The following is a 16,261-nucleotide window of genomic DNA, read 5'->3' as shown; positions in this document are numbered from 1 at the left end:
CAAGGTGTCTGAGCCGAGTCTTTGTTTTATAAGGTGTAGTTAGAGGAATAACTAATGAATTTGTTTCCAAATGTTATCAGAAAAGACTCCTATAAAATATTTATTTGAGAGAGAAAGTATGTACAAGAGGGAGGATGGGCAGAGGGAGAAGCAGGCTCCCTGCTGAGCAGGGAGCCCCATGTGGGGCTCGATCCCAGGACCCTGAGATCATGACCTGAGCCAAAGGCAGACACTTAATCCACTGAGCCACCCAGGCACCCCTGACTTCTAAAAAATCTTAACACTATCCTGAGGATGCCTTTAATATCAGATTTATAATTTTCAGGGTAGGTTTTTCTATACATTATGGCATAGCAAGATTCTCTTGTAAATCAAAAATGAAGGTAGTTCAGCTAAGTCAGCTTATATTTGGAAGAATCTTGCAGAGTCTGTTTGGCACAATGGAAAGAACAGGGGGTTTGCATTCCCACGGCCTGAATTCAGACCCACCAAATTGCTGAGTGACTTTAGGCATTTTTAACCTCTCTGTGCCCCACTTTACTACCTGTAAAGTGGGGACAGTGATGCAAGGGTGTTGTGATGGTTAGAGAGAATATATGTGAATGGGGTCCAGCACACAGACCACAGACGATAAATGGTACCAGTATCACCAACACTGTTAATAACCACCAGAATTAACTTAGAAGGGAGCTAGATGCCTGACAGAACCAGAAGTGCCTCAGGATTCCTCTGGGACAGAAGACTCCTGGAAAGTAAGTGCTGTTCTTTAGAAGGCTCATTGCTGACTCTCGTGTGTTCATTTAGCGATTCTGGTCCTCTCCGCATCGCAAAGACACCCTCACCACCTGAGGAGCCTTCACCCATCCCGAGCCCAACAGCTAGTCCCAATCACACGCTGACACCTGCATCTCCTGCACCAGCAAGGCCTAGGTCACCTTCACAGGTAGGAAGAGGTCAAATACACTGGGGAGAATGGAAGAATTCGTGGTGAGGTGACCCCATCTGGGATAATCCCATGGTGCTAGGGCACTGAAAGGAGTTTCCAGTTGGGGAGGCTTTGAGGCTGTAGGCATTGTGATGGTCACTAAGGAATCAGCTTAGTTCTCCAATTTGGATTCCTGTTTCCTCACATACCCTATCTTTGGTTGGGTTGAGACTTCTCTCCACAACCTCAGCTTCCTTAGGCTTGCGTGCCCTCCTCACTCTTGCTCTCAGAAGGCTCTGATCAATCTCACCTTCTCCCTGGACATTCCCTCCTCTAGCAATTAAGGTTACACTTGGAGCAAGTATGGCCAAAAAGCCATGATGTTTATATGCCACTTCACATTTTTGGTATCACCCACAGGATGTGGCACGTGAGTGCCACTCAACAAAAGCATCTGGAGCAAGCGATTGAGAGACACAGTAAGGGCTGGAAAAAGTCAATATAGAGAAACGTTGCCACCCTTGTCTTCCCCACTTGGGGTGAAGATAAAATTCTTACAACAAGACTTGATGTTCAAGTCTTTGAAACTAAGGAAAATGGTGAGAAGATCCATGGAATAGATCTATGAATTTCTTACTTCTCAAAACACTCTAGTGGAAACTGAAGTTCGTGCTGTCTGTGGGTGGTTTCACTGAGTCCAGTGAAAAGGTTTCCTGATTGTAGTGTTAAAATTTGAATTTCTTGCTGAAATGAGGAATCCGTTTCAGTTGACTTCACAAAGGGGGTCGCCCTAGTTTAACTTGTGAGAAGCGTGGGCACCTGGCCTTGCAGCCCTGCGTGTAGCATTGACATTGAGGTGGATGGGGTCACCTTGCCTGAGTGTTTCTCGGGGGGCCCTTGCTTATTGGTGCTCCCAGAGCCACCAAGGGAGACAGCATTCTCTACTCAGTCAGGTCCCTTATTTCTCTGTGCATATCTAAATATCAGTGACCAATATGTCCGCCCAGCGCTGTTCATGTGGCATTTCTACACATCTCACATGCCGTCTTTGGCCGAATTAGTTTGCTTGTGTCTCTGATGTTTTGTAGACAAGGAAGGGGCCTCCCGTCCCACCTCTGCCTAAAGTCACCCCAACAAAGGAACTCCAGCAGGAGAACATCATCAGTTTCTTCGAGGACAACTTTGTTCCAGAAATCAGTGTGACGACACCTTCACAGGTAAGAGCCTGCTGTGAAGCTGGGATGAACACACAGGTACCAAGGCAGAGGGACTCTCAGGGACCAGCTTTCAAGGTGGCAGACGTTAGAGCCGGCAGCATCATTTCCAGTCTCATCCAGGTTGGCTTTAATCATGTGGTATGTCTAAAGCATTCTCAAATGGGAGGTGTACACACAGTATTTGGAAATACTGAAAAGTGTAAAATTAAGAATTTTAACAATCACTTATATCATACTGCTCTCACATAGCCACTAATGCACTTTGGTGTATTTTCCTTCAGGCTTTGGTTTCTAGGTATATGTATTGATTCTGTACCACAACATTCAGATTGTATTGTTATGGATTCCTGACTTTTCTACTTAATCATATTGAGCGTTTTTTTTTCATGTCATAATACTGTCTTTTCAAAAGAAAATGTGTAGGCAGAGTATTCCATCTGATGGTTGGACTAGCCCGTGATTGCAGTCACAGGTCGCTTCCCGTTTTCCTGTTTTTTCACCAGCACTTCTGCAAACATAAATATATGTTAATTCATGTTTACACCCTCAGTTACTTCTTTTATATTGCTTCCTGGTAGAGAATAGGAAAATGAAATTAAAAGAGGTGAATATTTTAAGCCTTTTGCCCTTCAGCACAAGTAACTCTATCCATTTACATGATTTGGCAGAGACACCTGGGTGCACATGCTCCAGCTGCAGCTCCCTTGGTAGGTGGCACAGCCCTCTCTGCTGGCCACTTGGTTGTCCCGTTGCCTCGAGAATGAAGATTCTTCACCTCCAGAGCTGTTCCTCATGCCACTGAAGCCATTTCTTTAAGAGTGAAAGTCCCCAGAAACATCCTGCCAGTATCACTTGCTCCCAGTGTTCTCAGGGTCAGAAATAATACCTACATTTTGCAAGAGGTGTGAACACAGTGCTGTAATTACTGAGTACATCCATAACAACACTGTGTACGACATGCCAATTACAATCACATCCTGTTGATAATGACAGGAATGATGTACTAATCACAGAGAGCTCAGGAAATAGAAACTCAGAAGCAACGCAGTGGCAAATCGTAATGTGTCATTGCTTTTAAGGGCGTTTATCAGTAAGGCGCAATAGCTTTTAGCTACTGTTTTTCTTCTTCTGTTGTTGGTAGGAGATGGTGAGTTTGGTAAGGTAACGGGGCCTTGATATGTGATTTAGCAGCTCCTTTGAGGAGGGAGTCTTGCATGTTGATGAGCACACGGACAGATAATCTCTGTGGCTCTATAGATGCCTCCAGGGATAGTGGTCTCAGAGCCAGGGCTCTTCCTGGCACCTGCCATTGCATGGGCCCCAAACTCCAACAGTTTTCATTTCCAACCTCGCCCCGTCCCTTTGATTGGCTAACAGCTCAGCTTCCTTCTCTTTTTCGTTATATCAGTTTTCAGACTGAGAGTGTTTTAGGGTGATCATATCCTTATTCAAGTTGCTTTCCCCTGCACCCTTGAAGAACATGCTCTCAGTCCCATCCACTAAAACAATGTGCGCTCAGCTAGAAGCCACATGTCCTTGGCTGAAGACCCCTCCATTTAGTGCCCGAGGCAACTGAAGTTGAGGCAACATGGCACGTAGACAAGTTCTAAAGCAAAGCTCGTGTTCAAAAGTGTTCTTTCCTTTAAAATGTTTTGTTATTTGCTGTTGGATGGCTCACATAAGGGTCCTTCGTGGTAGGAAAAAAAAAGAAAGCACTTTTTAAATTACAAATGCTACAAGAGGCCCTGAGGTACTTCTAAGAGCGTGAACTTCCGCGATACTGTTGAGTAGCAGTCGCGGGAAAAGTCAAGAGTCGGGGACAGAGGGAGAGCCGGCACCTTTCAAAGCAGAAGGGGCTCAGACTGGGGCTGCTGCAGTGACGCAGTTGGCTGGAGGGCCGCCTGCCCCAGCCTGGCTGGTCTTGGCACACCATTCCACGGCCCTGGGGAGGACCTTTTATAAACGCTGGTTGGGTGTGCTGGGTGGTTTTGAAAGAACTAACCATCAGAGACCTTGTGAGGGTGCATTTTGGGGGCTCAGCTTCATTTATATTGTTTTCTTTTCATCGGGTGGAGGGAGAAGGGGGTTTCTCTGTTTTTTTTTCTGCATCTGAAGCAGTGAGGCTCCCGCGGTGGACCACAGTGTGTGACCATAAGCTTCTCTGTTGACTAAGTGGCTGTTCATCTCATGTCACCATGTCAAGAGATGGCGTGAGACAGGGATTTATGTCTCAGTCCACTTTCTCACTTATTGAGTGATATGATCTAGCTTTGCTTAAAAGTCCACAGATACTGCCTTTCCCTGAAGCTTCTTGACTCCTTCCTCAGTTGCTTGTTCCTCTGTAGATATCCACAGATCTGTGTTCCTTCATCCCTTTGGGGTCACATGCAGCAGAGTTTCTGAGTCAGCAGATCTGGAGTGGGGGCCAAGAATCTGTATTCCTCACAAGCCCCCCAGTGATGCTGATGCCACACGTTGTGGGATCACGCTGTGAGAAGCACTGTTGTTAGCCAGGATTTCCAAATGTATGGCCATGAACAAAGTACCACAGTGAATGAACAGATTTCTTCCAGGGAAATATCCAGCTGAGTCAAGGGTTTATCTTGATTGACCATTTATAACTGCTCCACTTAAAAGCTGCATGACTGGAAATACTCCATATTTCTGACCGTTGAACTCACACATACACATATGTGCATGCTTGTAATATCAGATGTGTTGATCAGATTATATGTCAAGCTGCATATTCTAAGTGAATGGACTGTCTCATCAGGACTATGTTTTTTTTAATTTTTATTTTATTTATTTATTTGTTCGGCAGCAAAGCAAGGTTTATTGAGCGATAGCAAAGTGATAGTACAAAGCTCCGGAAGAGGGAGGGGGCCCAAGAGCGTTGCCCCTGGGACTATGATGTTTTTAGACATGCACAGGTAAACAGTGAAAACGAATAAATAGAAATACCAGCTGTATGGAATTAGAGTATTGGAAGCTAACAAGCTGAGTTGTAGCTGAAAAGATTTTCTCCCAGATACATGCATTTATAATAATAGGGAGTGGTCCATTTCAGTTTTTTTTTTCTTTTTCTTTTTCCCTCACTGGAAATACTTTATTTATTTTTTTTAATTTTTTTATTGTTATGTTAATCACCATATATTACATTATTAGTTTTTGATGTAGTGTTCCATGATTCATTGTTTGTTCATAACACCCAGTGCTCCATGCAGAATGTGCCCTCTTTAATACCCATCACCAGGCTAACCCATCCCCCTACCCTCCTCCCCTCTAGAACCCTCAGTTTGTTTTTCAGAGTCCATCATCTCTCATGGTTCCTCTCCCCCTTTCACTTACTCCCCTTCATTCTTCCTCTCCTGTTATCTTCTTCTTTTTCTTTTTTCTTAAAATATGTTGCATTATTTGTTTCAGAAGTACAGATCTGTGATTCAACAGTCTTGCACAATTCACAGTGCTCACCGTAGCACATACCCTCCCCAACGTTTCAGTTTTATTTTGATATTTTCACAAAGGATATTAAGTCATTCTACATTGAACAGATAGGTTTATGTCCCCAGTTTGCTATTTTTATCCTGAGCTCAGTGGGGAAGAACAGTGTTTGTATTAATCCCACCCATAAGCTCCAGATGTGGTGACTGAGATATTCCTCACCACTGACAGATTTGTATGTCTCGTCCACCAAGCTTCATTACAGTGACAGTCTCTCCTGAGTGTGTCATGGGATTCGAAACAAATCCATCAGACCTACAGAGCCCTTTAATGGCCCCAGACCTTAACTCTATCATAGAATCTTCTCTGTGAGATAGCCTTGCCTGCTTACAGGGAGAGGTCTGTGTGTCAACACCAAAGGGCTGACCTTGCTTCTCTGGTTCTGTGTTTACAAAAATGGAACTGCCAGAGGACAAACCCAGCCCTCTCTATTTTTCCCTCCCAAGGAACTAAATAGGAAGAAATCTCCTGTGTGTTTAGGTGTGTGTTTGTGTGTGTTCCTGCATTATTCTTTTAAAACAGCATTTTCCATCAGGTCCCATAAGATGATATGAAAAGTGGTTCCTGGTCATAGGAGGCTGGGAGGGGCTGCATCCCCTTTTCCTTTACATAGTTTATGTCAGTGTGTTCAAGGCTCTGAGAAGTTCAACAAAAGCCCTGTTTGTTTAAATAAGAGTTTCTCAAACAGTCTCCCTTTCCTCCCAAAGTACTACCTGTTCCAAGGAAATGGGCGTTTGGTGAAACATTTTTTTTCATCTTTAATTTTTTTTATTGTTACGTTAATCACCATACATTACATCATTAGTTTTCAATGTAGTGTTTCATTGTTTGTGCATAATACCCAGTGCTCCACGCAGAACGTGCCCTCTTTAATATCCATCACCAGGCTAATCCATCCACCAACCCCCCTGCCCTCTAGAACCCTCAGTTTGTTTTTCAGAGTCCATCATCTCTCATGGTTCGTCTCCCCCTCTGATTTCCCCCCCTTCATTCTTCCCCTCCTTCTTCTTTTTTTTTCTTAACATATATTGCTATCTTCTTCTTCTTTTTTTTTTCTTAACATATATTGCTTTAATTGTTTCAGAGGTACAGATCTGTGATTCAACAGTCTTGCACAATTCACAATACTGACCATGGCAAATACCCTCCCCAATGTCTATCACCCAGCCACCCCATCCCTCCCACCCACCACCACTCCAGCAACCCTCAGTTTGTTTCCTGAGATTAAGAATTCCTCATATCAGTGAGCTCATATGATACATGTCTTTCTCTGATTGACTTACTTCACTCAGCGTAACACCCTCCAGTTCCATCCGCGTCGTTGCAAATGGCAAGATCTCATTCCTTCTGATGGCTGCATAATATTCCATTGTGTATATATACCACATCTTCTTTATCCATTCATCTGTTGATGGACATCTTGGCTCTTTCCACAGTTTGGCTATTGTGGACATTGCTGCTATAAACACTGGGGTACACGTACCCCTTCTGGTCCCTACATTTGTATCTTTGTGGCAAATACCCAGTAGTGCAATTGCTGGATCGTATGGTAACTCTATTTTCAACTTTTTGAGGAACCTCCATACTGTTTTCCAGAGTGGTTGCACCAGCTTGCATTCCCACCAACAGTGTAGGAGGGTTCCCGTTTCTCCACATCCCCGCCAACGTCTGTCGTTTCCTGACTTGTTAATTTTAGCCATTCTGACTGGTGTGAGGTGGCATCTCATTGAGGTTTTGATTTGGATTTCCCTGATGCCGAGTGATGTTGAACACTTTTTCATGTGTCTGTTGGCCATTTGGATGTCTTCTTTGGAAAAAAGTCTGTTCATGTCTTCTGCCCATTTCTTAATTGGAAAAACGTTCCATGCTCATGGATTGGAAGAACAAACATTGTGAAGATGTCAATGCTACCTAGAGCAGTCTACACATTCAATGCAATCCCCATCAAAATACCATCCATTTTTTTCAAAGTAATGGAACAAATAATCCTAAAATTTGTATGGAACCAGAAAAGACCCCGAATAGCCAGAGGAATGTTGAAAAAGAAAAGCAAAGCTGGTGGCATCACAATTGCGGACTTCCAGCTCTATTACAAAGCTGTCATCATCAAGACAGTATGGTACTGGCACAGAAACAGACACATAGATCAATGGAACAGAATACAAAGCCCAGAAATGGACCCTCAACTCTATGGTCAACTCATCTTTGACAAAGCAGGAAAGTATGTCCAATGGAAAAAAAGACAGTCTCTTCAACAAATGGTGTTGGGAAAATTGGACAGCCACATGTGGAAGAATGAAACTGGACCATTTCCTTACACCACACACAAAAATCGACTCCAAATGGTTGAAAGACCTAAACGTGAGACAGGAGTCCATCAAAATCCTAAAGGAGAACACAGGCAGCAACCTCTGTGACCTCAGCCACAGCAACTTCTTCCTAGAAACATCGCCAAAGGCAAGAGAACCAAGGGCAAAAATGAACTCTTGGGATTTCATCAAGATAAAAAGCTTTTGCACAGCAAAAGAAACAGTCCACAAAACCAAAAGACAACCGACAGAATGGGAGAAGGTATTTGCAAATGACATATCAGATAAAGGGCTAGTATCCAAAATCTATAAAGAACTTATCAAACTCAACACCCAAAGAACAAATAATCCAATCAAGAAATGGGTGAAACATTTTTTAAAAGGAAGATTTAGAAGGTATTATATCCCTGGAAACCAATTTTATGGCATATAAATAGGATTTTAACAGATCAAGACAGAAAAAGCAATCGTGTATATATACACATAGATATGTACACATGCAGGGTTGTTTCTTTTTCCTTCAAACAGTGTTTTGGACTGCCTTCTCTTCTAATTCCTCCAGGTTCACCCTCCTTTCCCACCAGGGCTTTCCATAGGGACTGCGGCTCTGAGCAAATAGTTTTGCTTGGGGGGTGCTGGGTGGAGGACTCTGTCCATATAACCAGTTTGAGTCTCTTGAAGTGAGCATATCAGCAACATTCTGGTGGTCAGTCTCACGGGATTCCATGCACAAAATGCCATGCTAGTCTGCTCACCAGCTGCCCTCTTGGAAACAAACCTGGGCACCACGTTCCAGGATGACTGGGTGGACATGAGCCCCAGAGTTCCTCCATATAGAGTAGGGTCACAGAGTGCTCCAAAGAGGAGGGGGTGGGCCAGGCCCACGTGGTCCTGGTGCAGACTTGGGGTGCCCTGACTGGATAGCCTTGCTAGCCACAGCTTCCACCACCAAAAGAGGACTCAGAAAATACCAGGAAAGGTGCTCAAAAGGGTGGGGGCGCCCGGAGGGGCAGGGCTAGGGGCAGGGTTCCTGCTTGCCTATCTATGACTCAGAAGAGATTACCTATTTTCAGAATTTTTTTTCATAGCAGGTAACCTTCAGGTATTTTGCCTAAATTTTTTCCCAACAACGATGTTGCTCATTTTCTTTCATATAGCATTCTCCTTTACAAACCCAGATGAATTATCTTTTGACCATCCCAGTTTATTCCTCCAGGCCCATACTGCCGTTCTTGCTGGGAGTACCTGCAGTGGGGGAAGGCAAGACAACGGCACAGCCTTGCAGTCATGGGGCTGTGGGTGTCACGTTAGCACCATTAACTGTGATACCCTTACAATTCCGCTCTCTGGCCAAATGCTACATCTCACATTTTAAGTTCATGAAATCGTCCTGTTTTTCCTACCCAATCAAATGGAAGTAGATTTCCAGCTTGCTTAATAAGTTCGCAAAAGGGTCTTTTTTGTCTAGTCAATCCAGACAGAGGCCATCCTGCAATCCTGTGTGTGCACACCCCTCATTTCCCAGGTATCTGTCACCTGGTTTTGAATATTGCCCTGGCTTTTCTTTTCAACCGTAGCTATATTTCTGGACCAGCTGCGTCTTCTTTCAGTTGATATTTTTTCAAAGTAAACATGTTAGCATTCTTGTAACACAGAAAGAATTAGGAATACGGAAATTGGAAGGAAGAAAATTGCATTTCAAGCCTCGATTTGGTCCGTCTATTGCCCTGGTGGGTCACCCGTGGCACTGTGGGTTCCTTCAGCAGTGGTAGCCATGCAGTGCGGTTTATTTTTCATCTGGGGCCCTGACAATATTCTTAAATCATTGTGTAAGTTGGCCTCACAACCTTCTCAGGTTCTCAGACTCCTAACGTCTAAAATGCCTAGACTTTTTGCACTTTCCCTGTTTTGCATTTTATATTCTACCCCTCTACAAAGCATCTTATGGTGTAAAGCTTTTTTGAGATTCTGTATTTTTGAACATGGTTTGAGATATGGACAGAGAGCGGGGGTTAGCTGGTGCCAAGAGGCCAGCAGAGGAAGGGGGGAAGGGGAACACAGAAGAATGAGTTGGGGAGAAGGGAAGGAGCTCCTGATGGGGAAGCACGTGACTGAGCATGTTCTATGCAAAGTCTTCCTCGATTGAGTCTTGACATCATTCCTGTGATTTACAGGCCATTAATCCCTACTCTAAAGTTGTGCAGACTTGTCATCTTTCTGCCATACTGTGGCTCCCTGGGCAGATGTGGAAAGCAGAAGCCTGTAGACTGTGGGTGCCAGCATCTTAAGCACCTGAGAGATAGTGGATACTAGATGTCCAGTTAATTGAACAAGTCCATCTTAACTCTTTCTCTCCTTAATGTTCAGGATGCATGTTATCTAGAAACGTCTCTGGGTTTTCGATATTAGCAATGTCCTTCAGGTTGTTACATATCAGCGATATTATTAAATTCCAGATGCGGTGGTAGGAGGGTCTTTGTTCATCCAGTGGTCATCACAGAAGGTCACTGTAAGCACAGGTTCTAGCCCTCTCCCCTCTGTCCCTCTTCTCAGTACTGTCAGCTGTTACACTCTTGCTCAGAGTGTATGCAAGGCCAATGAGCAAACTCATGACATGCTACACTAAGGATGGTTGTACCATCTACCAACCTGTTCCAATAAAAACCAAACCATCCCACCTAGGGAAACAGTTCCTTAGAAAGTTTAGTTTGCTGTGTGTCAGCTCACGAGAGCATTTGCTGGATTATATAAACATAGGTAGGCACATAGAGCAAATGTAACATTTGTGACAAGTCTAGGTCATGGGTAAATGGATCTTCATTGTACTATTTTAGCGTTTCTATCTGACCTCCCCTGCCTTATTGGGAAGTTGTAAGTGTCCTGCATCATATTTAGAATAGAGTAAATGTCCTCAAAATAAACTTAGTAAGAGATTAAAAAATAAAAACTCTTGGGAAAAATAGTACTTACGGCTTTATTGTCATCCAGCTCACTGAAATATTGTGTTATAATTTTTTAAAATTTTATTTTATTTTATTATGTTAGGCACCATACAAAACATCCTTGGTTTTTGATGTAGTGATCCATGAGTCATTGTTTTCATATAACACCCAGTGCTCCATGCAGTACTTGCCCTCCTTAATACCCATCACCAGGCTAACCCATTGCCCCACCCTCTTCCCCTCTAGAACCCTCAGTTTGTTTCTGAGTCCATAGTCTCTCATGGTTCATCTCCCCCTCCGATTCCCCCCTCCCCTTCATTTTTCCCTTCCTTCTCCTAATGTCCTCTGTGCTATTCCTTATGTTCCACAAATAAATGAAACCATATGATAATTGACTTTCTCTGCTTGACTTATTTCCCTTAGCATAATCTCCTCCAGCCCTATCCATGTTGATGTAAAAGTTGGGTAGTCATCCTTTCTGATGGCTGAGTAATATTCCGCTGTGTATATGGACCACATCTTCTTTATCCATTCATCTGTTGAAGGGCATCTCGTCTCTTTCCACAGTTTGGCTATTGCAGATATTTGGCTATTGCTGCTATGAACACTGGGGTGCACATGGCCCTTCTTTTCACTACATCCGTGTCTTTGGGGTAAATACCCAGTAGTGCAATTGTTGGGTCGTAGGGTAGCCCTATTTTTAAATTTTTGAGGAACCTCCACACTGTTTTCCAAAGTGGCCGTACCAACTTGCATTCCCACCAACAGTGGAAGAGGGTTCCCCTTTCTCCACAACCTCTCCAACATTTGTTGTTTCATTCCCTGTCCATTTTTGCCATTCTAACTGGTGTAAGGTGGTAGCTCAATGTGGTTTTGATTTGAATTTCCCTGATGGCTAATGATGGTGAACATTTATTCATGTGTCTGTTAGTCATTTATATGTGTTCTTTGGACAAGTGTTTGTTCATGTCTTCTGCCCATTTTTTGACTTGATTATTTGTTTTTTGGGTGTTGAGTTTGAGAAGTTCTTTATAGATCTTGGATACCAGCCCTTTATCTGTAATGTCATTTGCAAATGTCTTCCCCCATTCTGTGGGTTGCCTCTTTGTTTTGTTGACTGTTCCTTTGCAGTGGGCAGAAGCTTTTTATCTTGATGAAGTCCCAAAAGTTCATTTTTACTTTTATTGCACTAGCCTTTGGAGATGTATCTTGAAAGAAGTTGCTGTGGCCGATGTCAAAGAGGTTACTGCCTATGTTGTCCTCTAGGATTTTGATGGATTCCTGTCTCACATTGAGGTCTTTCATCTACTTTGAGTTTATCTTTGTGAATGGTGTTAGAGAATGGTCGAGTTTCATTCTTCTGCATGCGGCTGTCCAATTTTCCCAGCACCATTTATTGAGGAGACTGTCTTTTTTCCATTGCACATTCTTTCCTGCTTTGTCAAAGATTATTTGACCATAGAGTTGAGGGTCCATATCGGGGCTCTCTATTCTTTTCCATTGGCCTATATGTCTGTTTTGGTGCGAGTACCATGCTGTCTTGGTGATCACTGCTTTCCTCAGAATACAGGGATAGAGGGAACATTCCTCAAGTTCATAAAATCCATCTATGAGAAATCCACAGCAAATATCATCCTCAATGGGGAAAAGCTGAGAGCCTTTCGCTTAAGATCAGGAACACATTAAAGATACCTACTCTCGCCACTGTTGTTCAACATAGTACTAGAAGTCCTAGCAACAGCAATCAGACAACAACAACAAAAAATAAAATATTCAAATTGGCAAAGAAGAAGTCAAACTCTCTCTCTTTGCGGATGACATGATACTTTATGTGGAAAATCCAGAAGACTCCACCCCCAAATTACTAGAACTCGTACAGCAATTCAGAAATATGGCAGGATACAAAATCAATGCACAGAAATCAGTTGCTTTCTTATACACTAACAGTGCAACTATAGAAAGAGAAGTTAGAGAAATGATTCCATTTACAATAGCACCAAAAACCATAAGATATCTTGGAATAAACCTAACCAAAGAGGTAAAGGATCTATACTCTAGGAACTACAGAACACTCATGAAAGAAATTGAAGAAGACACAAAAAGATGGAAAAATATTCCATGCTCATGGATCGGAAGAATAAACATTATTAAAATGTCTGTGCTACCCAGAGCAATCTATACCTTCAGTGCCATCCCGATCAAAATTCCAGTGACATTTTTCAAAGTGCTGGAACAAACAATCCTAAAATTTATATGGAATCAGAAAAGACCCCAAATCGCCAAGCAAATGTTGGAAAAGAAAAAGAAAACTGGCATCACGTTTCCTGATTTCAAGCTATATTAAAATATTGTGTTATCAGTAAGAAATCATTGTGTGTGTGTGTGTGTGTGTGTGTGTGTGTGTGTGTGTGTGTGTGTCTGCCTGCCTGCCTGCCTGCAGTTTGGAGACTCTAAATGTTTTGTGTCTATGGCTATAAAATGAAATCTCTGTTACCTGATGCGCTTTAAGAATAATGCCATAAAGGATGCATTGTTAACACAAAAAACTAGTAAATTACAGAGAAGCAAAAAGTAAAAATTTAAAAGCATAGTGATGTTTCCCAGCAAAACCACTCTTGCTAATGTACTTTTTGTCATGGGGTAGAGGGAGAGGAGAAAGAGACTCTTAAGCAGGCTCCATGTCCAGCCCAGAGCCTGATGCAGGGCTTGATGTCACAACCCTGAGATCATGACCTGAGCCCAAATCAAGAGTCGGATGCTTAACCGACTGAGCCACCCAGGTGCCCCCGAAGTATACATTTTGATAAGTTTTGAAATATATGTACACCCGTGAAACCATCACCAGGATCAAGATAATGAATATAACTGTCACCCCCAGAGTTTCTTTGAGTCTGTAATCGCTCCTGTTCCTCTCCACATAATGCACCCTCCAGGCAGACACTCCTCTTTCTGTCCCCATATATTCGTTTGAATTTCCTAGAATTTTATATAGATGGAATCATAACAGTGTGTGTACCCTTTTTGGTCTGGCATCTTTTATTCGGCATAATTATTATGAAGTTCATCCATTTTGTAGCATGTATCAGCAGCTCATTTCTTCTCACTGTGGAGTAGTACCTCATTGTATGGACACATCAGGGTTTGGGGGATTTTTCATCTATTGATGGATATTTGGGTTTCCAGTTTTTGGCTCTTATAAATAAAGGTACTGTGAACATTTGTGTACAAATCTTTGTGTGTACACATGCTTTTATTTCTCTTGGGTAAGTTTCTGAGGGTAAACTGGCTGGATCATATGGGAGGAATGAGTTTAACTTTCTAAGTAACTGCCAAACTTCTAAGTGATTATACTATTTGTGTTTCCATCCACAATGCAAAAGAGTTCCAGTTCTTCTACATCCTTGCCAACACTTACTTTGGTTAATCTTTTTAATTTTAGCTGTTCTGGGGGCACCTGAGTGGCTCAGTTGGTTAAGCATCTGCCTTTGGCTCAGGTCATGATTCCAGGGTCCTGGGATTGAGTTCCGCATCGGGCTCCCTGCTCAGTGCGGAGTCTGCTTCTCCCTCTCCCTCTCCCTCTGCCTGCTGCTCTGCCCACTTGTGCTCTCTATCTCTCTGTCAAATAAATAAACAAAATCTTTTAAAAAAATTTTGGCTGTTCTGGTAAGTGTATAGTGTTATTTCATTGCAATTTAGTTTGCACTTCCCTAATGGCTAATGATGTTAAACATCTTTTCACGTACTCATTTGACATCCGCTTATCTTCTTTTCCTCCCAGCTCTACTGAGGTATAGTTGACAAATAAAAATTGTATGTATTTAAAGTATACAATTTGATGTTTTGATATATGTACACACTGTGAAGTATTCTCCCCAATCCAGGTAATTAACATATCCATCTCTTCACATAGTTACCCCTTTTTTTGGTTATTATTGTTCTTGATATGAGAACACTTAATATCTATATTTTTGGCAAATTTCAAGTGTATAATATACTGTTTTTACTTGTAGTCGCCATGCTGAACATTATAGATCTTTAGGACTTGCTTAACTGAAATTGTATACCCCTTGACCAACATCTCCCTATTTCCCCTCCTCCTAAGCCCTGGCAACCACCATTCTACTCTCTACTTCCATGATTTTTACTGTTTTAGACTCCACATATAAGTGAGATCATTCATTTTTCTGTGTCTGGCTTGATTTACTTAGCATAAAAACTTCTGCACAGCAAAGGAAACAAGAGTGTAACAGGCAACCTAAGGAATGGGAGAAAATACTGGCAAATCATCTGTCTGAAATATATAAGGAACTCCTACAACTCAATAGCAAAAAATAAAATCAAATATTTGGATTTAAAAATGGATAAGGGACCCAAATAGACATTTCTCCAAAGAAGACATACAGATTGCCAACAGGCATATAAAAAGGTGCTCAACACCACTGACCATCAGAAAAATGTAAATCAGAATCACAATGAGCTGTATCACCTCACACCTGTTAGAACGACTATCATCAAAAAAACAAAAAATAACAAATGTTGGTGAGGATGTGGAGAAAAGGGAATCCTTGTACATTCCTGATGGGAATAGAAATTGGTAGAACTACTAAGGAACACAGTATGGAGTTTCCTCAAAAAATTAAAAGTAGAACTACTTTATGATCCAGCAATCCCACTTCTGGGTATTTATCTATAGGAAATGAAATTAGTATCTCAAAGAGATAGCTGCACTGCCATGTTTACTGCAGCATTATTCACAATGGACAATACATGGAAACAACCTAACTGTCCATCAGTGGATGAATGAGTAAAGAAAATGTGGTATATATGCACAGGGGAATATTATTCAGCCTTAAAAATGTAAATCCTGCCATTTGTGACAATGTGGATGAGTCTAGAGGGTATTATGACATCAGTATATCATCCCTAGTATCTGTGAAAAACTTTTGCTGATGTATTTATGTATGTATGTATGTATTTATTTGATTGATTGGGTTTTGAGACTCCCTTATATATTCTGGATACAAGTATTTTGTCAGATAGATGATTTACAAATATTTACTCTCAGTGTGTGGCTTATCTTGTCATTCTCTTAGTGCTTTTTTGAAGAGTAGAAGGTGTATATTTTGTTGGAGTCCAATTTATCCCTTTATTTCTTTTTTAAGAATTAGACATTTCATGTCACATCTGAAAAAGTCTTTGCCTAGCCAGGGCCAAAAAGGTTGTTTCCTGTGTTTTCTTCTAGAAGTTTTATGGTGTAAGGTTTTATAGTTAGGGTCTGTGACCAATTTGGAGTTAATTTTTTTTTGCATTTTTTTTTAATTTTTTTATTGTTATGTTAATCACCATATATTACATCATTAGTTTTTG

General features: G+C 41.9%; 1 protein-coding gene across 2 annotated transcripts in view; it reads left to right on the top strand.

Moving 5' to 3' along the window:
• Nucleotides 1–16,261, top strand: part of AMPH (amphiphysin) — a 320,442-nt gene that overhangs the window by 225,354 nt on the left and 78,827 nt on the right. For both annotated transcript variants that reach the window (XM_073886903.1, XM_025853126.2), the window contains exons 10-11: nucleotides 805–943; nucleotides 2,014–2,142. In XM_073886903.1, the coding sequence (XP_073743004.1) occupies nucleotides 805–943; nucleotides 2,014–2,142 (268 nt within the window). The remainder of the gene's footprint in view (nucleotides 1–804; nucleotides 944–2,013; nucleotides 2,143–16,261) is intronic.

The sequence above is a fragment of the Callorhinus ursinus genome, unplaced genomic scaffold (assembly GCF_003265705.2).
Source record: "Callorhinus ursinus isolate GAN/ISIS: 27379988/994484 unplaced genomic scaffold, GSC_fseal_2.0 scaffold73, whole genome shotgun sequence".
Classification (NCBI taxonomy): Eukaryota; Metazoa; Chordata; class Mammalia; order Carnivora; family Otariidae; genus Callorhinus; species Callorhinus ursinus.
Note: the sequence above shows the minus strand (reverse complement) of the source record. Positions and strands in the feature narration are given on the sequence as shown.